Consider the following 24837-nt stretch of genomic DNA (forward strand, 5'->3'; position numbering starts at 1 on the left):
GCTCTGCAGCAGTCACCATTGTGGTCACGAATGGTCCCAAACATCCTCCAGGTGTTCAGTCCTGGGCCCACGCTCCGGGTGAGTACCGCGTCCTTCGAGGCCCATCTCACGGAGGATGAAAGAGTTGCAGATTCCAGAGCCAAGGCCTTGGTGGGAAGCTTGCTCCTCCAGCCCCCAGTGTGCGCTCTGAGCAAGTAACCCCGCCCCCGCCAATCGCATGCCTCGGCATCTACAGCTGTAAACAGAGACGACGGCCTTGCCAGCCTTCACCCGCCTCGCACCTGGCGCAGGGCACACCTGGACCCCAACCACCACCCGATGTCTTCATCACTTGTCCTTGCCCCGGCACTGATCCTCGAGCAACACCCACTCCCCACCCAGGCTGTGCCCCTAATGCTGGGGGTGCCCTGGCCGCTCTGCCAGGCTAAGGACAAGGTCCCACTCCCCACCTGCCCCAACCCTTCTGCCCCTGCTCAACCCATCCCAACATGTGCTCCCTGTCTGGCACCTTCCCACCCCCACCCTCCCCTGCCCCTGAAACCCTTCTGTCTGGAGAGCACCCTCTCTTCACCCCTGCTAAATCAGAGGCAGCTGCGAACATGCTGTGGGATCTGGCAGAGCTGCGGTCAAGCCTGGGGCAAACTCACTGAGCCTCAGTTGCCTCATCTGTAAAATGGGCACAGTGACCTTCCTTCTCCAGGGGACTCTGAGGACAGAATGAAACACTAGCATTCACCAGCCCGCTGCCCCAGGCCCCTTGCTGTGTGAACTTTCAGCCTTTATTTCCTGGGATACTTAGGAGGGACAGACTCCTCTGAAGAACACACATCAGCCAGCTCTCATTGGGAAGGGCCTTTATGGTTCTCTGGAACAGAGGCTCCACGACACAAGCCCATCGCCGCCTGCCCCCTGGGGTCACAGGCCCGTGTTGAAGGAGAAGGGGTGTTAGGTGCAGAGACCGGGGGGTGGGGTGGCAGGGCAGGGCGTCCAAGGTTTGTGACACTTGGTCATCTTGGGACCCTCCCCACCCCCACAGCAGAGGGGGTGCGAGGGAGAAGGCAGGAGAATTCAGGGCACCCCCAGGTGGCGAGGAGCAGAGTCCCCAGGGGGGTTGATCAGGGACGGCCTGCCTTCCCTCCCCCAACTCTGATCTCCGAGAACACACCAGGCGTGGGGCACTGGACGCCTCGCCCAGTCCCAGCTTCCCAGTGGGTCCTGAGCATCCCCTTCAGAGCAGAGCCGGTGACAAGGTCAGGGCCCACCTGGGACGCAGGTGCAGGGCAGGCCTGGTGTTTTCAGGGAGGCCAGTGCAGGCTGTAGCCCTGCCCCCAACCCCTACCTGCTGCAGGCCAGGATGGAGACCCTCCGCTTGCCCCCAGCAACCCCAGCCTGGCGTCACCAGCACCACAGTCCCCAACTGGGCCTCAGGGCCTGTGGGACCCTGTTTGGCCACCTGCCCCTCCGTGGTCTCCTGGGCTGGGCCTCGGTTTCCTCCGCCCCTCTGGCCTCCAGAGCTCAGGCCTGTCCTGTCCCTGAGGTCAGAGCTCATTCCCCGCTTCCCCACCCCGAGCCTGCCCTTCCCTCTGGACAAGCAAGATGTTGCTGGAACAGGCTCCCCTCTCCACCCCACCACGAGTGGGGAGGGGCTCAGGGACAGCGGGTCCAGCCCTTCCTTTATTGATGGAGAAGTCAGACGGGAAAACCCACCTGCACTTGCACACCCTTCCCCGCAACCCCACATCAGGACCAGGGTTCCTGCCTGCTGCCTGGGAATCCCTGCCCCGAGAGACTGGCTCAGCCCCCTCTTGGATGCCCCACCCCTGGTGGGAGGGGGAGAGGGTGTGGAAGAGGCAGGAGGGAGGTCCTGCAAGCCTCCTCAGTCTGAAACGGCGGTGCTGTGCTGAAAACTGGAGCACCCCACCCTGAGGGGCGCCCCCTGCCCCAGAGCCTCACCTGCCTCCTCCCTCCTGGGAGAACCATCACCTCTGCAGGGTCTGGTCAGGCCGTGCCCCCATGGGTCCTGCCGGGACTCGGGCCCTGCCCTCTGCCCCGTCCGCAGAGGGGCCCAGAGCCCCCAACACCCGGGGCGGGGGGAGAGTGGAGCTGTGCAAGGCGCCCCCTGGTCCCTCGGCTGGAGGAGGAGACGCGCTGGGAGGCTGGTGGGTGGGCGGACGGGCGGCAGGCGGGGAGCCTCCGAGACGGCGGCATGGTCAGGGAACCTCCGGGGGCAGCAGAGGTGTGTCTGAGTTCTGTGCTGAGACGCTGGCGGACTCGGGCCCGATGAGCCCCAGGCTGTACAGGTTAAGGATGGAGTCGGCGATGATGCGGGCCGTGCGCTTCTGGTAGCCGCCCGAGGTCACCATGAGGATGGGCAGCTGGCGGCCACGGACTATCCGGAACACCAGCTCGTCCCGCTTCACGACACCCTGGGTGGGTAGGGGGAGGACGGGGAAGATGGGCTCAGGCAGGCCCGGGCCCTCAGGGTGGCAGAGGTCCTGCTCTGAGTCTAACCCCGCTCTGAGCTGCTGCTGCTGCCCAGCCCCTCTGGCCTCAGGAGGAACGCCTGTGCCGCCCACATTCCCATCGCTGCTGAGTCCCCAGAGCAGAGCCCGCCCCTGCCCCCGCCCCGGGACGCACCTGCGGACTGATGGCCAGCCCGCCGAGGCGGTCCCCCTCGAGGATGTCCGTGCCCGCGTTGTACACCACGATGTCGGGGCGGTGCTCCTGCAGGGCTTTCTCCAGGTTCCTCTCCACCTTCTGCAGGTACTCATCGTCCTCCGTGCCCCACTCCAGCTCCACCTTCCGCCTGATGGCCTCTGGCGGGGGAGACAGCGATGCCCCAGCGTGCAGGCGGGAAACGGGGCTGGGGGCACTACCTGCTTTCCCGTCTGACTCTAGTGCTGCTCAGCCACTCATCCACCCAAACTGAGCTAACAGAGCACGAAGACCACGGATGGAGCACTGCCCTGGGGCTCAGGGACCCACGCCGGGCCCCGAGCTCGCTGCCCCGCAAGCACTCGCCAGAGACAGGGACACCCCACGCACCCTCGGGTCTGAAGCCAGGCCCCTCGAGACGAGACTCAGTTCAGAAACGGGTCCCTGGGACCACAGCGTGGCTGGGTCACCCGCAGCAGGCCCGCAGGCGCTTCCTGTATAAACGTCCCCTCCCCACAAGGTGGGCAGGTCCCCCTGTCTTCAAAGCTTCATCGAAGAGTCTCTGCCTTTGGATCAATGAGTTTAACCCACTTGCATTAACATCTGTCAAGTCTGAACTGATCTCTGCCGTCGTATCTCGTATCTTCTGCTTCTACATTTTCCTGTTTCTCTCCTGTTCCGTTTTTCACTGGACAGCCGCACACCTGGGAGAAGATCCTACTCTATTCTCCAGGTGGTCACCCCAGTAGAGGGATTCACGACAGCCGCACACCTGGGAGAAGATCCTACTCTATTCTCCAGGTGGTCACCCCAGTAGAGGGATTCACGACAGCCGCACACCTGGGAGAAGATCCTACTCTATTCTCCAGGTGGTCACCCCAGTAGAGGGATTCACGACAGCCGCACACCTGGGAGAAGATCCTACTCTATTCTCCAGGTGGTCACCCCAGCAGAGGATTCACGACAGCCGCACACCTGGGAGAAGATCCTACTCTATTCTCCAGGTGGTCAGCCCAGCAGAGGGATTCACGACAGCCGCACACCTGGGAGAAGATCCTACTCTATTCTCCAGGTGGTCACCCCAGTAGAGGGATTCACGACAGCCGCACACCTGGGAGAAGATCCTACTCTATTCTCCAGGTGGTCACCCCAGTAGAGGGATTCACGACAGCCGCACACCTGGGAGAAGATCCTACTCTATTCTCCAGGTGGTCACCCCAGTAGAGGGATTCACGACAGCCGCACACCTGGGAGAAGATCCTACTCTATTCTCCAGGTGGTCACCCCAGTAGAGGGATTCACGACAGCCGCACACCTGGGAGAAGATCCTACTCTATTCTCCAGGTGGTCACCCCAGTAGGGGGATTCACGGTGTGTTTATTGGGGTGGGGGGTGGTTACGTGGTCTTCGGTGGGTCAAGCGACCTCTTTGGGTCTCAGTTTCCTTGTCTGCAAAGTGGGGACGGCCTCCCCCTCCCTGGGATGCTGAAGATCAAGAAGTGAAGTGACGTCTGCAGGGCCCGGCACGTGGGAGCAGCCCGGCAGACCGAGCCCGGTTCAGGGGGGCGCGCTGGGGTGGGCAGGCACTCACGCTTGGCGAAGCGGTCCCCGGGGTAGATGTGGCGGTTGTACACGTCCATGATGTACACGCGCCTGTCGCCCATGAAGTCGCGCTCGTGCCCGTTGCCCTGGCGGGGAACACAGAAGCTGCTCACGGCAGGCCAGTGCCCGGGCCAGGCCCGGACCCCCAGCACTCCCGAGAACGCCCCCTGTGCCTGGGTGGAGGGGCAGCAGAGGCCCAGCCTGGGGCTTGGGGGTGTTCTTGGGGGCAGGGAACCCCACCTCATGGGGCCATGTGTCAGAGGCCGCCTGGGGAGGGGAGGACCCCAGCCTCGCCGGGCACTCACCTGATGGGCGTCGAGGTCCACGATGGTGGCTTTGGAGATGCCCTCCACTCGGTCAAACAGGAACTGCCCAGGGCAAGAAAGGGGAGAGGTGAGGACCCCTGGGCCAGAAGGTGCAGGCCCCCAGGGGCCCCAGTCAGCGACAGGGTGGACTGGGAGCACCTCCGTGCTTGTGGGGGACCCCAGGCCAGCAGGAGGTCCATGTGGCTCAGAGGAGCCTGTGTGTGTCTGCAGCGGGGTCCCCCTCCCAGCTGTACCCGGAGCTCCATCTGGCCATCTCCGCCTTCTTACAGGGGCCCAGCCCTAAAGCCACCTCCTCGGGAAGCCCTTCCTTCCCCCGCCCTCCCCTCCCGCCAGGTCTCCTGGCATCTCACTCTCCAAACAGCCAGGGTCTGCCGCCCCCTCCTCCCAATCCGTTCCCATGCCGTGTGCAGACAGGAGCCGCGAGGACCACACGGACTCCCAGCCTGAGCCCAGATGCAGGTGCTGGGGGAGCGCTGGCTTCTGACAGCCGCGGAGGCCACGGCCAGCGCTTCCCCTTCAAGCTGTGCCCTCACCCCCTCCAGCCCTGTTCCCTGAGGGTGAAGGGGTGAGCCCCGCAGATGCCAGCCGCTGTCAGCACCATCAAGATCTTGATCCCTGTCTCCTCCCCGCTCTCCTGAGCACAGCCCTGTCTCCTGTTAATAATCTAGCGGCGTCCTGTAAGCTGCTCTCCTCCGGCCCCCGGCCCCTGGAGAAGCTGGTCACCTCTGGGCCGTCACGGGCAGCACAGACCAGCAGGTGTCACGTCTACATCTGAGTCTCAGCCCAGCTTAGGGACCCGGTGAGCTCTCTCCCATTCGGGACCTCGATCCCTTCACAACACGGGGTGAGAACACCAGACTGGGGTTCCAGGGAGGCTCCTGGAGGCGATCACCCTCCCCACCGCCCGTCACGTGCGCATGGACGCACCTTGATGGCAAGTGTGATGTCCGCGTAGGCGCAGAAGCCCCCGCCCCGGTCGCTGGAGCAGTGGTGGAAGCCGCCGCCTGCGAGGACAGTCATGCAGTGGGCAGGGCTGGGCAAGGGCGCGCCCCAGGTGCCCCCCACCCCCGTCCTCCCAGGGACAGCTCTGGGCCTGCAGGCTGGTCGTGCAGTGGGCAGGGCCGGGCAAGGGCGCGCCTCAGGTGCCCCCTACCCCCGTCCTCCCAGGGACAGCTCTGGGCCTGCAGGCTGGTCGTGCAGTGGGCAGGGCCGGGCAAGGGCGTGCCCCAGGTGCCCCCCACCCCCATCCTTCCAGGGACAGCTCTGGGCCTCCAGGCTGTTCCGGCAAATAGACCCCCCCCCCCCGGGGCAGGTCAGCACCCCGGGGCCCTGGGTTGGGGGGCAGCTCTGCCATCAGGGCATCTGAGCTGCCGCCAGCAGGCCCCGGCCCGGCCGGGGCACTCACCTACGTTGATGGCCCAGCCGCGGTCCACTGCCAGCTTGCCCGCCTTTGAAAACAAGCACAGGCTGAGGCAGGCAGGGGCCAAGCCCTTCACTCGCTCCTGTGCTGACTCACTGCCCCCGTGAACACTGTAGCCAGCTCCCAGGGGGGATGAGCTATGAGGTGGGGTACAGGGGGCACCACCCGCCCTCGTCCGGCAAATCCCCAACGGGCCAGCCTATGAGACGGGCAGTGTGTGATATGTGCGTGCTCAGCTGCGTCCGACTCTGTGACCCTGTGGACTGTAGCCCGCCAGGCTCCTCTGTCCACAGGACTTCCAGGCAAGAATGCTGGAGTGGGCTGCCATTCCCTCTTCCAGGGGATCTTCCCAACCCAGGGATCGAACCCACATCTCCTGTGGCTCCTGCATTGGCAGGCGGATTCTGTACCACTGAGCCACCTGCAAAGTGTAAACCCCTGTGTGACTGTGTGAGGGAACTGGAGGAAACCAAAGTTCCGTCTCAGGCTTGCATGTGAGCTGACAAGGATTCTCACGTGGCTTCCGAAGGGAAAACAAAATTTTGCTCATGGAAATACTGTTGCTCTAGTCCTGAAATCATGTAGGAGCTCATCATTCTGGGGTGAGCAGGACTATTCTAATAAACTTTAAAAGTGCACAAATTTGCAAAGCTAAGAAGAAAACTATAAGGGGTCAGCCGGTGTTGATCCAGGTCTGGTTAGATCATTGTACATTTCAATCATTTCCACTTCTTTTCCTCACTGACTGTGGCTAATTTTCATTGGAAGGACTGATGCTGAAGCGGAAACTCTGATACTTTGGCCACCTGATGTGAAGAGCTGACTCATTGGAAAAGACCCTGATGCTGGCAAAGATTGAAGGTGGGAGGAGAAGGGGATGACAGAATGAGATGGCTGGATGGCATTGCTGACTCAATGCACATGAGTCTGAGTGAACTCCGGGAGTTGGTGATGGACAGGGAGGCCTGGGTGCTGCCATCCACGGGGTCACAAAGAGTCAGACACGACTGAGCGACTGAACTGAGCTGACACGCGATGTGAAGCCCAGTTTTGCCTCGAGTGTTGGTGGCTGCCACACCCCGCTGCGGGTGAGGCCCCCGTCCACCGCTGAGGCCACGGGCTTGTTTTCATCTGAAATGTGAGCAGCTCAGAGCCACAGTTTCAGGACACACCCTGGTGGGGGGTGGCTGGTTAAGGACACCTCTTACACACCAGTAAATACTCTAACAGGGGGGCTTGGGGGAAAAGCAGTGATTTCTACGGGAGAAGCTTTGGAAGAAAGAGTTCCTGTTGCCGCCTTGAAGAACATTTGTGATTTTTCTCAACTACTCAGCGGGACGAGGCCTTCTGGAGGCAAAAGCCCAGGTGGGCAAAGGCCCAGGGAGCAAAGGAGCCGGGGCTGGGGGTTCCCGCCCAGCCACTGCCCCCTACTCCCCACCTACCATTATGGTTCCTCCCGTCTGGGTCCGCAGGGGCCTGAGCACCTTCCTCTGTACCAGGAAGTTGGGCAGGAAGATGACCGGGGGGATCTCTGTGATGGTCGCGACGGCGAAGGACCACTGCGGGAAGAGACACGGGCTGTGTGGCCTCCCTCTGCCCGATGGGCCCAGAGGCAGCAGATTCCCTCTGGACCAGCTTCGGGGCTCCTGGGGGGCTGCAGGCAAGTGCAGCTCCTTGGGTGAGAAATGGGGGCCCTCCCACCGTGGCTGAACTTCAGGCTCAGCATGGAGACGCTCACAACAGGGTGTTCTTAAAGTGGAGTCAGCGCAAGGGCCTCGTGGGCCACGGCCCTCGGCTGCCCTCTTGTGTCTAGAAGGAGAACTGCAGGGGACGACCGGTCACCACCCAGCCTACCCGGAACTGGCCTGGCTCGCAGCAAGGCCCTGCGGGGGCAGGCAGAGGGGGTAAGGAAGGAGGATCCTTCTTTACAAGGTCACAGCGAGTCATCGACAGAGTCCAGACTGGATGCCCAGGGCTGCTCGTCCCCCAGAGCAGCAAGCCCCGTCCCTGCAAATGGGGCCGCACGCTCTCGTCCCCTGCTGCCGAGGCAGGAGGGCCTGGGGCACCCAGACCAGGATACAGCCTCCCTTCGACCTCCCAGGCCCTGGGCTGGTGTCCATGCACCCTGGTCCTGGACCTCTCCTGGCTGGCTGGGAACACCTGGTCCAGACCCTGCTCTCCACCAACGCTAGGCAGAGCCCTGCGAGGACTCTGGCACCTGGCAGATACGTCCCAAGAGCCTGGGGAGGCGCCAGGCCCGGAGATGGAGCTGGTCTGTCCTCACAGACACACAGCAGCATGGTGGGGAGGTGCTGACCTGCAATGTGACAGCTTTGCTGGGGGAGGGAGAACATGGTCTGGCTGGACAGCTGCAAGACGTGTGTGTGTGTGTGTGTACGCACATGTGCACATGCGTTCATGTGTATGCACATGTGAGTGAGTGGGGGCATATGTGTGCACGTGTGTGGAGGAAGGCAGGGGCTCCACCTGTCCGTCACACCAACCCCACCCCAGCAGCAGCCCAGCACATGGGAGCCAGGGAACGACTGTCCCTGGAAGGGAGCGACGAGCCCCCGAAGGAGAACATCGACCACTGCCTCCTTCCACCCCCAGCAAGCCAGCAGGGGACAGAGAAGGAAAGAAAATGAAGCCACCGCCCCCAAAAGGAAATTAAGAAAGCAATTTCATTTACAAGGACATCAAAAAGAATAAATTAACCAAACAGGTATAAGACTTGTACAGTGGAAACTATGAAATGCTGCTGAAAGAACTTAAAGAAGATCTGAATAAGGGGAAAGACATCTGTGTCCATGGGCTGGAAGACCTAACCTTGTGAGGATGGCGGTTCTCCCCTAACTCATCTATAGATTCATAATCACTATTGAAATCCCAATAGCGTTTTTTGGTTTTTGTGTTTTGCAGAAGTGGAGAAGCTGTCCTATAACCCTGGGGGTCCCATTTCCCAGGGACCCTCGGAGGCTCAACCCCGGGTACTCTGTGCACGGGGGTCTGTGTCTCTGCTCTCACAGACTCAGGGCACCGTGGTGGCAGCAACAAGGCCCAGGTTGTGCCCAGACTCCGTGGGGCTCCGGCCACAGTTTCCAGGACATCCTTGGCCTCCAGACCCCACACCCGATCTGAGCCCAGGAAAGTCCTGTTGTTTCAACTTCACAACAAACCCCGGGTGCTGCCAGGTGTACCCCCGGCCACGGCTGCTTCCAGCCTTGTCTGAGCGCCCAGGCTCTCCCACCAGAATCACGGCAACCACCCGCTTCCTCTTGGGCTCCTGATGTCATCCTGATAGCCGGGTCTCGTCTATTCCCATCACAGCTGCCAAGCAAGCTTTGGAAACCTAGGTCAGATCACGTCCCCCTGCTTGAAACAGCCCTGGGCTCCCACCGCCCTCAGAGCAAAGTCGCAGTGACCACAGGCCCTCGGTGCTCCTGACCCTCATCTGACCCCGCCTCCTACCGTCTCCCCTCCATTCCCTCCAATCCAGCGGGGTCACTGCTGCTGGGGCACTCCTGCCTCAGGGCCCTTGCCCCTGCTCCTCCTCCTGCTCGCTCAGAATGCCTCCCCCAGATGCCTGCCTAGCCCACTCCCTCACTCTCCCCTTCCGGAGGCTGAGCCCCCTCCCACTCCAGGCCTGAGTCTCTACAACCGTCTTCCTCTGAAATGCCACGCGTATCGCCTGCTCATCATTCTCTGGTCTCAGCTCACAGCCCGCCTCCTCCTCGGGGCCCTCCCGGATCACTCAGCCTGCACGAGCCCGCCTCTGCCCAGCGACCCTCCTTCTTCTCCCTCTGTTGCTCTGAAACGCTTTTGTACTGTTACTTCTTTTCAGTCTTCTACCAGGAAATGCGGATCCTTGGCAGCAGGGAACATTGCTTATTGTTGTTTTTGTACCCAATACACAGTCAGATTTCCATACAGAGGTGTTGCATGACTGAATACTTCTTCGCCTCAGTAGGTCATATGGAAATCATCATGTTTCTCCTTTTGCTCTGGCCACCAGGGAGCTCCAGACACGTAGCTCGGCCGTGGCCTCTTGGTTACGTTGGCATATCTGAATTCTCCTCCTGCCCCTGACGTCGGTTTTCTACTTGAGACTCTACCTGTGAATACTTGTTCGTATTATCACGTAGCACCTAGAAAGCTGCCTTCAGGGTACTAGGGGGCCCAAGGCCAGCCACGCGGTCAGCCCCCGATGGTTCCCTGAAAGGACCTCCAAACAGATGGAGCCCAGCCCCCACCCAGCTTTCTCCGGGCGCTGGCTCCAGCCCGGCTCCGCTCCGTCCCGGCCTCGCCCTGGTCCCACCCTCACCCTCTGGACTCTTGCAGGCATGTCCTCCTGGCCCCGCCCCTGGGCTGTGGACTGTGACCACGCAGGTCCCAGCCCCGGGAAACCAGGGCAGCCAAGCGCTGGGCTTCCTGCCAGGGCCTCGCACCCCTCGCTCTCCCGGGAGCCAGGTTTCACCCTCTTCCTGGTAATCTTTCAGGAGCGCGCGCTGCCACGGCTCCATCTAGAATTCTCACAGCTCGGGCCGGCGCGTGGGAGGATGAGGGGCAGCAGGCGTGACCAGGAGCCTAGGAGACCCTGCCAGGTGGCCTGTCTGGGGCCCCCCCGAGGCCTGCGGGACCGCCTGGGTGACCTTGAGCAGGTGTGGCCTCTTTGCAGGCTTGTCCACCTGGGGGGGCAGGGCCTGGTGACCTCGGGTGTCCACTCTGGCTCTAAGATGAGTCCTGCTGGTAGCCCAGCGGTACATGTCAGGGTTCCACGCTCCCAGGAGCAGAGCACCTGGGGCATCCTCGACCCACCGTGTTCTGATGCCGCCCCCAGGCCCGCCTGCCTCCCGCCCCCACAAAGGGGCCCAACAGTGCCTCCGCCCTCAGAAGCGGAGGGGAGCCGTGCGGCTCTTCTAGAGAGAGGTCACCACAGGCAGCCTGCAGGTGAATTTACAAACCTTCTGATGAGTCGCTGCATTAAGAAATCAGGTGCCGTCACCCACTGGTCTGCATTCCTGGCTTCTCTTTGAAAGCCAGGCCCACGGAGGAGCTGGGCGGCAGCCACCGTCTGGGAGGGGCCGGAGCTCGGGTTCGCCCCAATACCACCCACCACCCGCCTGACCACTTGTGTACGTTCCCAGCTGGGCCCTGGGGCACAAAGACTAGCTTTCAGCGCGACAGTTTGCAACAAATCTCCAGCAGTAGAAGCCCTTGAAACAGAATCTTCAACTTCAGCCCAATATAAACATAGGCCAAGGTGGAAGAGACGCGGCTGGAGGGAGACAAGGAGCTGGGGTCCGCCACCCCTCACCCCAACAGGGGTCTTGGAGGCCTGTCCACAAAGCCCAGATGGAAAGTCACCGAGGCAGAAGCCCTGAACCCCAGCGAAGTTTCAATCCCCATCAAGGGGGTGTCCATGCTTTCATACTTCCAGGGATGGGGGCTCACGGACCCCAGGAGCAGCCACGCGCATCCCTGGTACCTGCCCTTCTAGGGCCCCTGGCTCCCGATGGGGACCGCAGACTCACACGCTCCCCCTGCGCAGGGACAGGAATGGAGCCCCTCGAGCCTGCGGCCCTCCTCCCGGCTGGCCGCCCCCAGGCCCCGCACCTTCAGCTCGTTGAGATAGCGCCTCGTGTGCACCACCAGCAGGTCTTCATCCGAGGCCTCCCGCGCCTCCACCAGCATGCTGTCTGACAGCAGCTTCTCTTCTGAAACCACAAAGTGGGCACCATGCACCCCTGCTGGCCTCCAGCCCCAGCCCCTCCCGCGGGCTCAGACATGGCCCCTGGCAGCCCCGTCCCAGGAGAAGGTGGCCCCTGCTGGCTTGCGGGTGGTCTCAGAACGGGCCACCTCTCAGGCCAGTGTGGAGAGAGTCGCCAGGCCCTCGGGCCAGGGGGCAAAGGATGTTGTGCCCAGCGATCCTCCAGTGTCCCAGGGCACTGAGAGCCAGGGGGTGAGCTCAGGCGTGGCTGGGCAACTTGCAGAGGCAGGTGGCACAGGGGTCATTAATGCTGTGTCTCAAGGTGAGAAAAACTCTCCTGATTGAGTCTCCTCCACCTTGGGGTGACGTCATGGGGGGTGTCGTGTGTGGGGGCCTCTCTTTTAACACTTGCCTGATCCTTGCTCCTCTCCCTTTTTTTAACCCCCTCACCAGCAGCAATCGTTCCACAGTCTGTCCCAACAGTAAGCTGCCTGAGCTGGAACACACTGCTGCTTTCATCGCATTTATTTTTTTACCATGACCTTCTATTTATGGCAGATGAAACTGGCTTTTTCCATTGAGATGACATAATGTTCCCTTTTAAAACAGGCTTATTTAAAAGTTTTTAAAAATGAAGCCTAGGTCAATAAAAACTCTGATGTAAATAACGAAACAGGTGGTATGAGTTGATGGCACATTCCCAAGAGTGGTTTGCCAATGACTGATGTTTGGGAAACACCACGCTATGTCGTCACCCCCCACACACACCAGACAAAATTTCCTCCTTTTTGCAACAGAAGAAGTTAGACAAAGGGGAGGAAACGCTCTGTCTAGGGCACTGTGAGAACGGATCCATGACGCTCTGGTTCTAAGGACACTGAAGAACAAGGTCGGAATCTACGGGACTGTACTAACATGTCACTCTCAGAAGCCACCCCTGGTAGAATCCACAGGACCTGTACTAACACGTCACTCTCAGAAGCCACCCCTGGTAGAATCTATGGGACCTGTACTAACACGTCACTCTCAGAAGCCACCCCTGGTAGAATCTACAGGACCTGTACTAACATGTCACTCTCAGAAGCCACCCCTGGTAGAATCTACGGGACTGTACTAACACGTCACTCTCAGAAGCCACCCCTGGTAGAATCCACGGGACCTGTACTAACATGTCACTCTCAGAAGCCACCCCTGGTAGAATCCACAGGACCTGTACTAACACGTCACTCTCAGAAGCCACCCCTGGTAGAATCACGAAGCCGTGTACTAACGGGACCTGTACTAACACGTCACTCAGAAGCCACCCCTGGTAGAATCTACGGGACCTGTACTAACACGTCACTCTCAGAAGCCACCCCTGGTACAACCTACGGGACCTGTACTAACACGTCACTCAGAAGCCACCCCTGGTAGAAGCCCGTTGCTGTTTAGTCACTAAGTCACGTCCGCCTCTGCGACCCCGTGGACTGTAGCCTGCCAGGCTCCTCCGTCCACGGGCTTCCCAGGCAAGAATACTGGAGTGGGTTGCTATTTCCCCTCCGGAATCTTCCCAGATCAGGGGTTGAACCCGCATCTCCGGCACTGGCAGGCAGATTCTTTACTACGGAGCCACCTGGAAGACCCTAGACACCACCTGGTTCCCTACATCTCCCACAAAGAGCTCCATGGAGAGCCCAGAGCACTTCATGGCTCCCTACTGCCTTCCCCAAAGGACCAGCTCTGTTCCTGGCAGTACCCAAGGCCCCTCACCACATGGCCCTGCCTCCGATCTACATCCTCATCACAGAAGGAAGCGAACTCAGGAAGATGGTCAGCTCAGAGGGATGGGGACAAAGCACCCTTAGGTTGCACTGCAGGGTGACATGCGAGCCCAAGAAGGGGCTTGGGCTCCTCTCCTGCAGAGAGCCTCAGGCCCGCTGCAAGGAGAGAGGAAAGGACCTCTTTCAGGGAGGCGTCAGGGAACCCTGAGGTCTAGTGGTTACAGCTGCGAGCTTCCACCCCCAGGAGAGAACAGTCAGGGGAGGCAGGCTGGCTCCGCCCCCCCACCCCCAGAGCTCTTCCCAGGCCTGCACACTTGTCCTCTTTTCTACATAATCTTTTTCTTTGAATAAGCACTCTGGTCGCTACTGCAGGTGGAAAATCAGTATCGCCTACCAGAAACAGAAGGCAACCAAAACTAAAAACAAAAAAAATACAAAGGCATGAGTGTCATTAACCTCCACTGAGACTATTTTCTGCAAGGTGCAGGGCCGGAGGCTCGCTCTAGATTTGTTAAAGAGGGAGATGGGCTTAGGTGTTAAAGGCGGGCTAGCCCCAAAATGAAACATCCCCCAGGACGTGATCAAAGGCATTGTGTGATGCAGAGATACTCAATGCTTCATCCAATGCCAGGTAACACTTCATGTAATACTTCCTACTTCCCTCTGTTAAAGAACCCCCAATATTGGAAATTGGAATATCTTTTTTTTCCCCACCAGTCTACTGTGATGCTTGAATTTTCAACCCCGGATTACAAACCACGGTTGAAACAGCACACTCCCCACAGCATTACCCTACTCAGGGGACGAGCCATAAACGGGATGAGGCTAGAGCTCTGAGGTTCAGAGCTTTCTGGGCCCAGTTTCCTAGATTTTTCATCAGTGGGGTTGGAGCAAAGGTGGTCCAGCTCCAGGATTCTCGGACTTTGTGGGGTATGGACAGTGTGTCCCTCCAGATGTCAGCTTGCCTGGCTCCATGGCAACCAGCTCCCCTGCTACTGGGTCTCCGGGGGCAGAGACAGAGTTTGGGTCCCCAGGGAACGGGAGCCGGTGAAGGTGTGCTGTGGGGCCAGGTTGAGCTCAGAGGGCTGTGTTGGCGAGATCCTCTGACAGCACGGGTGCAAGGCAGTCAGGGTAGAGGCTGGAGCGGGAGCGTCTGAAGCTTTCGTGAGGGCAAGGCAGCAGGGTGGTGGCGGCAGGTGGGCTGCAGGGAGCAGATGCAGGTCCGGGGCAGGGGCTTCCATACCTTTCAGGAGGCTGATCACTTTGCCCCATTTTCCGGCGTCAAAGGGGTGCAGCTTCTCCAGGCCCAGGAAGGTTATGTTGTAGCGCGGCGAGTACACGATGGGCCAACGCGAGTCCGGCACATGCTGGTACAGCTGGGTTGGGTGTGGCCTTCGTGGGCATGGGGACAGACACGCACAGACAGGAACAGCCTCAGTGTGGGAGCAGCTGCACCTTCGCGCCAGCAGGCTCAGACCGAGCACACAGCCCTGACCCAGCACCACTAGCTCCCTTGGCGGCAGATAAGGGCCACAGCAACAACACGAAAACAGTGGTTCCCTCCTGACCTCCCTGAACCATCCGGCCCAATCCTGGCAGCAGCCCGGGATGGGTGTAGAGGCTCCACCATCATCCCACCAGAGGCTGAGAGAGAGGACCGGGGCACCCCAAGGTCACTCGGTCTCTGGAGCAGCCCATGTGCACCAGGTGTGTCTGGCTGCAAGCCTCAGCACCTCAGCTCCACATGACAACAATTACAACCAACAGCTGTGTGGCCTTAGGCCTGGCTTTCCTCGGCTGCAAACCTGCGGTTGTCTGTCGGGAGGACTGAGATAACACACTCAACCAAGCACAGAATGCGCCCTATCCCTGATAAGCAAGGGGGACAGCTCCCAGAAACAGCAGCTCGGGGCTCACGCAGGCTGCGGCCCAACCCGGAGCCAGGGATGGGGTCACCTCGGCACAACCCGGAGCCAGGGATGGGGTCACCTAGGGCCCTCCGCGCCAGCTGACCCCCATCACACCTCCGCAGCCGCAGCACAGGGCACAGAGAGCCGGCTTGCCACCGCAGGGGCCTCCGCTCTGCTGGGGGGCCCCGAGGACAGACGCCAAGCCGCGCATGTCGCGGGCCCCCGCCCGGCCAGCGCCCCGTGCGCCGCAGATTAGTGGCGCTGGGCTGGCCACTGTACGCGGGGCGCTGACCCGGGCCAAGCGGCCCGACCGCCCGCCGTACCTGGGCCCGCACCTGGCGGGCTCGCCCGGCCGCCCGCGCACCGGTGCGCCCGCCCGCGGGGACCCCTGGGAACCCCCGCGGCCTGGCCGGCGCCCCAGCCCGCGCCCCCGCCCCCGCCGCACTCACATCCCGGGGCCGGGCCCTCCCTGCGCCGCCACCGCTCCGCGACCGGGCGGGGCGGGGCGCGGGCCCGCCCAGGACACGCCCCCGGCCTCGGCCGCCTCCGCTGGGGGCGGAGCTCGAGAGGCTAGGCCCGGCCCCGCCCCGACTCGGGCCTGCGTCACAGAGGGTCGGAGTCCCGCGCCGAGCTCTCCGGCGGCGCGGACGGAGGCCACGCCCCCAGCGCTCTTCAAGCTCCAAGTCCCGCCTTCCGCAGGCAAACATCCAGTGAGATTTCTCCTTGCTTAAAAGCCGCGCCCCTTAGGGGGAGGGCCGCTCGTCGCAGAACTGGAACAGGAGCAATCGTTCCGCCCTGGGGGCGGCGCCACATTATGCTCCGGGCCCGGCCTCTCGCCCAGTCTTCTTGGTCCCAAGGCCGGGAGATCCTGGGAGCTAGGGACGCCCGGCTTCCGGGCGGACTCGGAGGTGGAGTCGCTGTGTTACCCCGACCCCAGCTGGGCGAGCGTGTGCGCTCTAGGGTCTCTGTTTTGCACTAGCGAGATGAGGTCGGGGGCCGGCTGTTCTGGCCTTGACATTTCCGACCTAATACGATGCATGACCTCGCTGCCTCGAGGTCCCCCGCTCCCACTGCCCAGCCACGTCCGGCAGCTCTGACTTGAGACAAGCGCTCCGCACACAGTCCTTTAGCCTCTCCGAGCCTCCGTGTCCTTATCGGTAGAACCAGACTGGGGATCCGGTCTTCGGGGTAGAGTTGTTTATCTGCACATTCACCCCTCCTCCACCTCGGGAAGCCAAGATTAGCCGGGTAACAGCTGAGTGTCTTGGGGCTGCGCCCTGGGAGGAGGCCCCAACAATAGAGCCCCAGAGGATAGAGACAATGGGCTTCTCTGTCGGCCCAGCCGCCCCGCCCGGCACACAGAAGCAGCTGACCCCAGGGCTGCCAGGCACAGGGCAGCTGGGATCCCTGCTGGCTGTGTGAGAGCGTAGGTGTGACGGGCCTGTCGGTTGGGGGTCCCTATGAAGGCGAATGGCACGGTCTTTTGAACGGTGTCCTCCACGTTCCTATCACCTGATCTTGTGACTGCACTGGACTCTCAGAGCTCCCCTAGCGGCTCAGAACGTGAACAGACTGCCTCCGACTCAGGAGACCTGGGTTTGATCCCTGGGTGGAGAAGATTCCCTGGAGAAGGGAAAGGCTACCCACTCCAGTATTCTTGCCTGGAGAATCCTATGGACAGAGATCAAGGGGTTGCAAAGAGTCAGACATGACTGACTAACCCTTTTCACTTTCAATGGACTCTCACAACCTAATACTACCGGGAGGCTCCATCATCACCCCAAGTTTATCATGAGGTCACTGAGGTTCAGGCCTGGATTAAGTGCAGACCCAGCCAGCAGCCTGCCAGCGCTGTGGCCTGTCTCAAGGTGAAGCGATGCCTGCCCTTCCACCCCATGGAGAGATGGAGAGAATCCAAACAGATAATCATGCTGATTATTATTAAAATAGCACGGAGCATGTGTTAGGCTCAATTCTAAAAGCTTTAAGCTCAGTTGATCCTAGGAACAAACCTAGAATTTGATCCATACAGCAAACCTAGGAGTCGAACTATCGTTATCCCTGTTTTACAGATGAGGAAACTGGGGGTACAGAATAAAGTACTTTGCCCAAAGGCTGGGGATGTGGACAGATAACCTATAGCCACAAAAAGAAACAGTTAATATTTAATAATAACATGGGGAAAAGTGCACACCCTAGTCCTGTGTCTTTGGGAGAGGCGGGCTTCATCTCAGGGAGCTTGCTCTGTGGTTTGGGAAGTCATGTGGCTGAGCCTCTTGGTGAGAGAACAAAGATCTTGGGCAGACTGAATTGGGACCTGAGGCCAAAAGAGTGGGCAACAGGGTTTTCAAGTTGTGTGGTGCCTCTTCACCCCGGTGCCTCCGCCCCAGAGGCGGACGTTGCTGGAATACAGATGTTGAGAGAAGCAAGGCGGGAGGGAGGGCAGAGACGCAGACGCAGACGTGTCGCATGTGACTTCTAACATGTGGGAAACAGAGATCTGTAAGCCCATAAACACCCATGGGAGCACATTCACAGGTTCCCGGGCTCCAGACCTCCTCCAGGTGACTATTAAGTGCCAGGAGCAGGAGCTCCGCCCCTGACAAAGGTCATGAGCGGGATCGAGCCTCAGGAGTCCCCCTGGAAATTCTCGAGCATCTACCCCCAAAACCAGAGTCTGCCTACTTTCTGCTTTGTGCTCTCACCTACACCTCTGACTTTATGGGGGGCTGTCCCCCACTACCTCTCTCTGAAAAAAGAATTAACTTACAGCTCCAGTTAATGATTCCTGGGTGTGACAGTGTTTCAACCTACAAACTCCTTTGAAAGTCCTCTAGCCTGCCTGAATAGGTTTTTCTGGCCACATGTGATTGCTCAGAGCCTCCCAACTGTGAGAGGCATAAGATGTTCTAAACTGTCTAAATACAGATTCCTTTGAGCAGTTAAAAGATTGATTAGAAATTGTATTGGTGAAGGGATTTTCACTTGTTGGGCCAATGTTTGCTACTAAGTCTCCATATCCCTTACCTACTGTGTCCCTGGCAGTGTATTGATTAATATAATTTCTTGTAAGTAGTAGCTTTAATGTTTGTAACCTTGGACCCTTGAGTTAATTCTTTTTCTTGTTATAGCCCACCACACCTTTGCCCTATACGAATGAAACTTTATCTAATGCTTTTGGAGGGTGGCGACTGACTAATCACCTTTAGAGAAAAATAAGTTTTCTGAAGAAAGGGCCATTTCTGAAGAAATGTTAACAGGCCTCCGGGCCAGAAGATGATGCAAATCACCTAAACTTTTGCATATGATAAGTTTGCAGGAAGAAAGCCTGGCTTACTGCCTGACTCTACCCCTTCCCCCATTATCCTCTATGCATAACTTAAGGTATAAAAACTACTTTGGAAAATAAAGTGCGGGCCTTGTTCACCGAAACTTGGTCTCACCATGTCGTTCTTTCTCTCACCTTCTGGCTGAATTATTCAGCCTCTTTTCTCCACTGAATTTCCTCACTGAGCTATCCTTATTTCACCACTCTTTATATCTTTAATTAACATTTAATTAAGCAGTTGTTTCCTGATCCTCGCTGACGCTGTCCCCGCTTCGAATTCCCTGGATCCACTGGGGCTGCTGTTGCTGCTGTCGCTTCAGTCATGTCCGACTCTATGCGACCCCATAGACGGCAGCCCACCAGGCTTCCCCATCCCTGGGATTCTCCAGGCAAGAACACTGGAGTGGGTTGCCATTTCCTTCTCCAATGCATGAAAGTGAAAAGTCAAGTGAAGTTGCTCAGTCGTGTCCAACTCTTCGCAACCCCGTGGACTGCAGCCTACCAGGCTCCTCCGTCCATGGGATTCTCCAGGCAAGAGTCCTGGAGTGGGCTGCCACTGGACGCCGGCAATTAAGGGCTGGGCCCAGGTGCCACCAGCCTTCAGAGGCCCATTCAGCCCTCACTTAGAAAGTGGGCTTTGGTCGAGCTGGTTCATACCAGCAGAGCATCCGCTCAGAGCCTTCCCCGTCTGCACTCCTATTGTTTCAGAGGAGTGGACCCTGCTCCTGCCGTCTCACCTGGACCCCACCTCCAAGCTCACCTGCCCCCATAGAACCAGGTGGGCCGGCCGAGAAGGGTATGGGGCTGCCTCTGAGAGAGCTTCGGGCTGTCAGTGAAGTTACAGCTTCTGGCCTTTAAAGCCAGCAGACTCCCAGCCCACCTCCCCCAGCTCCTTCCCTGAGTATGAGAAACAGGCCCAGAGACCGAGGGCGTGGATTCTATGAGGGTCCTCATGGGCAACAGCAATTCATCACACACACACACACACACACACACGCACAAAACCATCACACATTTGTCAGCAGTGCAAGAGATTTTTCAAGGTTTTCTTTTTCAATGCAGAAAAACATGAGGAAAATGAAAAATGGCTTGGAATGCCACAGCACAGATAATCCCAGTGGCATTTAAAAAATAAAGTTAATGTATGCACACATTTAGAAAATTTAAACAGTTCCCCAAAGATGATAAAATAAGAACTAAAAGCTTCTCTACCGCAGTCCTTCTCCCGGGAGATGATTCCCTTTTTTGCATTTCCTTCCTGAATACTTTGGTAAATCAGCATTTTTACTGATTAAAAGGGAATTGCTCTCTGCCCACTGTTCTGTGCTCTGCAAGTGTTGCACCTGAACGACGTCTCTGAAGATCTCTCCAGACCGACGCGTCCTCCGTCTCCACCTCTTTTTGAATGGTTGTATTTTATTTCCATGGTAAGAGTAAATTCTCTGTGCACTTGTGTTCATTTCCTGTTTCTTTGCTCTTACAAAGCTCCGGCCGCATCTCCTGGGTGTACCTGGATGTGCAACATTTCCATAGGGTCAGTTGGAAGTGGAAGCCCTCAGATGAAGAGCATGTGTGCTTTTAAATCTGGCAGCGGTTGCCAAAATGCTCTTCAGAAAGGTGGCACCAATTACACTTTTATCGACGGTATAAGAGGGAGTCTGTCTCCCTACACTCTCACTAATTTTGCCAGTCTGAGGAGTGAAAAGTCATATGTCAGTGTTTTCTTAACAGCTTTATTGAGATGTAATTCACCCATTTAAAGTGTACACTTTAATCATCTCAATATATTGAGTGTCATGCCACCATCCGCATAATCAGTTTTAGAACATTTCATCACCACTCTCCCACAAAAAAAAAGAAATCTGTAATCACTAACAGATACTGCTGTGTTTCCTCCTGCCCCCGAGCCCAAGACAACCATCAATCCACTCTGCATCTGTTGATTGGCCTATTCTGGGCATTTTGTAAAATGAAATGATGTAATATCTAGACTTCCGTATCTGACATTTCACTGAGTGTGATGTTTTTGAGGTTCGTCCACATCGTAGCAGGCCTCAGGACTTCATTTCTTTTGCGACAGAATAACATTCCACAACAGGAACGGAGCGCGTCCTGTTTATCCATTTATCAGATGATGGACGCTTGGGTTGTTCCCATCTTTCGGATCTTGGGAATACTGTTGCTATGCACATTAGGGCTCAAGTTCTGCACGCACTTGTGACTTCCTGTCACATGAACTTGGGCAAACTCCAGGAGCTGGTGAAGGACAGGGAGGCCTGGTGTGCTGCAGCCCATGAGGTTGCAAAGAGTCGGACATGACTGAGCAACTAACACTTACTCACAGTAGGGACACCCAGCTGTGCCACAGACTTGCTTGCTGTCAGAACAGAGCCCACACAGTGTCACTGGCGGGCAGAGTTACAGCTGGTATCAGAGCCTTACTGCTGACTTGAGCTCTTCGTTAATCACGGAGAGGTAGTCCATTGTCAGGCACGTGTCTTCTAAACAGATTTTCCTAGTTTGTCATTCATTTTTTGACTTCATTTACCGTATTTGGTGACATTCAGGAATCAAATGTGTTTATGTTTTTAAAGTTACAGGCTTTTTCCTCTTTAGGGTTATAACCAGCTTTGGCAGATCTTCCCCACCGTGATTATAAACTTATTCATAACTTCTTCAGGACTTTCACTTTTCCTTCCCCTCCTTCTTCTATTGTCACATTTAAGACTCTGACCCGTATGGGATTTAATCTGATTCCCGGCATAAGCACCGAGTGGTCTTTCCAAATGCTGGAGTAATTATCTCAGCATCGCTGGTTGAGGAACCCTTCTTGCTGCCGCCGGTGTGAAATGCCACTTTATCATGAATCACACGTTGCTGGGTGCCAAGCCCGCTTCGGGACTCGCCAACCCAGTGGCTCTCAGTCCTGCCTGCGCAAGAGTCCCCTGGAGGCGTTTAAGAAAATACAGAATTAAACACTGGCAAATTTGAAGTTTTTAGAAAGGAAGAAAACTCCAGTACCCAGGTGCCACCCTGATGGATCACAATCTCTGGGAATAAGGCCCAAGTTTTGTCTTTTGTTTGTTTGTTTGCCTTTTAGAAGCATTTTAGGGGAGTCTAACGTGAAGCCAGGGCTGAGAGCCACTGCTCAGCAGCACTCCACTGGTCTATCAAGCTACTTCTTTTCCACCAGACTGTCTTTTTAGGGCTGGCCCCGGTCCCTGCTCTTCTTTTTTCTGGCTAATCTTGGCCGTTATTCACAGATGTGTTTTTCCAGGTGAACTTTACTATCATTTTGTTGATTTAGGGAAGCGGGAAGCCTGTTATTCTAGTTTGAGCCATACTCTCTAATCTTTATGACCCAGATAACCACGATGGTGTGATCACTGACCTAGAGCCAGACATCCTGGAATGTGAAGTCAAGTGGGCCTTAGAAAGCATCACTACGGACAAAGCTAGTGGAGGTGATGGAATTCCAGCTGAGCTATTTCAAATCCTGAAAGATGATGCTGTGAAAGTGCTGCACTCAATATGCCAGCAAATGTGGAAAACTCAGCAGTGGCCACAGAACTGGAAAAGGTCAGTTTTCATTCCAATCCCAAAGAAAGGCAATGCCAAAAAATGCTCAAACTACCACACAGTTGCACTCATCTCACACGCTAGTAAAGTAATGCTCAAAATTCTCCAAGCCAGGCTTCAGCAATACGTGAACTGTGAACTTTCATATGTTCAAGCTGGATTTAGAAAAGGCAGAAGAACCAGAGATCAAATTGTCAACATTCACTGGATCATCGAAAAAGCAAGAGAGTTCCAAAAAAGCATCTACTTCTGCTTTATTGACTATGCCAAAGCCTTTGACTGTGTGGATCACAATAAACTGTGGAAAATTCTGAAAGAGATGGGAATTCCAAACCACCTGGCCTGCCTCCTGAGAAATCTGTATGCAGGTCAAGAAGCATCTGCATACAGTTAGAACTGGATATGCAAAGACAGACTGTGACTGCAGCCATGCAATTAAAAGACGCTTGCCCCTTGGAAGAAAAGCTATGACCAACCTAGACAGCATATTAAAAAGCAGAGATATCACTTTGCCAACAAAGGTCCATCTAGTTAAAGCTATGGTTTTTCCAGTAGTCATGTATGGATCTGAGAGTTGGACTATAAAGAAAGCTGAGCACCGAAGAATTGATGCTTTTGAACTGTGATGTTGGAGAAGACTCTTGGGAGTCCCGTGGACAGCAAGGAGATCCAACCAGTCAATCCTAGAAGAAATCAGTCCTGAACATTCATTGGAAGGACTGACGCTGAAGCTGAAACTCCAATACTTTGGCCACCTGATGCGAAGAACTGACTCATTTGAAAAGACCTCGATGTTGGGAAAGACTGAAGGCAGGAGGAGAGGGGAAGACAGAAGATGAGATGGTTGGGTCGCATCACCAACTCAATGGACATGAGTTTGGGTAAACTGCAGGAGTTGGTGATGGGCAGGGAGGCCTGGAGTGCTGTAGTCCATGGGGTCGCAAAGAGTTGGACACGACTGAGCAACTGAACTGAACTGATCTAATCTTCAGCCAACAGATATTTACTGAGAATCTATTATGTGCCATGTAGAGGAGGAAGTGGCAACTCACTCCAGTATTCTTGTTTGGGAAATCACACAGACAGAGGAGCCTGGTAGGCTACAGTCCATGGAATTACAGAGTTGGATACAATGGACCCCTTGGGCACGAACATGCTTGAAGATTCCCAGCAAAATGCTGTTTGTCACTCAGGCTCTGTCATCTTCCCAAGCAAGAACTGGATGCCAGCAGGAGGGGTGGGCATGACTTTGTCGTCCTGGAGGATTGGCAGGATTTCAAGGGGCTTTTTCCCCATTGGAATATTTCACACAGTTACAAATGTGGAGAGAATTATACAAAAGAGCCCCAAGTCCCCATCCTCTGGCCTCAGTAACGATCAACTCACGTAGAACTTGTTTCAACGGTATCTTTGGCTCCATTCTGAAGCAAATCCCAGGCAACATATCCTGACATTCATTTATTGCAATTAAAAGAGATAAGCCCCCTGATGCCTCTGGGAAGATACAGAAATGTGTTTCCTAACCAAGCAAAACTAAGTGCAATCCAAGTGTATAAATGAACATTGACCCCTGCTACATGAAAGTCATTTACTTCATGCTGGTCAACTGCTTTTTCTATTACACTTGCCAAAGCAGGTCACATGCGCAAGCCTGTCACCAGTGGGAGCAAGCACTACCAAAGCATATGGATGTTAGGAATCAAGAAAAATTGGGGCCATTATAACCATGAATTGACCACAAGCTGCATCCTCAGCAGATGGGAGCACGATCTCCATGGCAACCAGCAGGGACCACTCCTGATGCTCGGCTGGGACCAAGATGACACCTCAGTGGAGGCTGCTGACCTGCCCCCAACACACGCGTCAGCACCACATTTAATCCCCTTGGGATGTCGGTGTATCCTGGGGTTAGGGAGAGCGCAATCTTTGAACTGCCAACCTAGAGGAATGGGGTCTGGAAATAGAAATTAAATTGAGGGACGAAAATTACAGCTACTAGCATTTGAGCCCACAACGAGTGGGAGAATAATGGCCTTGGGGGAGTGCAGAGCGGAGGCGGAGGGGGGCGGGGAGCACTAGAATGCCATGAAGAAATGCCCAATGCTGGAGGGGAAAAAAACCCTCCCACCTCCTTGGACTTGCCCGTGTGGTGGTCAGCAGGGTCCTTAAATAGCAACCGGCATCACCCCCTCATTTCACAAGCCAGGAAGCAGAGCCCAGGGAGGGGAGACGCCTGGTCTGAGGTCCCTGTTTGAGCTGTGTGGGGGCGAGAGCAGCCTGAGGGTCTCTGCTGCACTGGCTGCGCTGGGTTTGCAGCAAGCACTCCAATTGCTTCTTAATTGGAGGCTCCTGCTTCATTAACGCCTTCCTGAGCAGCCTGTGCTCCTTGTCTGGAAATCTCAATCAACACCATCTCCTCTAATTGGTGTGACCGCGCTCTGCTCATCTTTCCGCACTGGGACGTGCTTCCTGGTTTTGGGGTGGGCGGTTAGGTAGGACGGCTGGGAAGGGGACGGCCTGCAGGCAGTGCTTGGAGAGGGACCGCTGT

General features: G+C 56.8%; 1 protein-coding gene across 1 annotated transcript; it reads right to left on the reverse strand.

The window, feature by feature from the left end:
- Nucleotides 1–837: 837 nt before the first annotated feature.
- Nucleotides 838–16020, reverse strand: HDAC11 (histone deacetylase 11). The gene is made up of 10 exons (XM_070359234.1): nucleotides 15832–16020; nucleotides 14716–14864; nucleotides 11619–11719; nucleotides 7445–7561; nucleotides 5988–6030; nucleotides 5510–5586; nucleotides 4562–4624; nucleotides 4246–4342; nucleotides 2638–2816; nucleotides 838–2426 (listed from the first exon to the last, which is right to left on the reverse strand). Coding segments are annotated over exons 1-10 (1044 nt in total). The 5' UTR covers nucleotides 15834–16020; the 3' UTR covers nucleotides 838–2210.
- Nucleotides 16021–24837: the final 8817 nt, after the last annotated feature.

The sequence above is a fragment of the Bos mutus genome, chromosome 22 (assembly GCF_027580195.1).
Source record: "Bos mutus isolate GX-2022 chromosome 22, NWIPB_WYAK_1.1, whole genome shotgun sequence".
In the NCBI taxonomy this organism is placed as follows: domain Eukaryota; kingdom Metazoa; phylum Chordata; class Mammalia; order Artiodactyla; family Bovidae; genus Bos; species Bos mutus.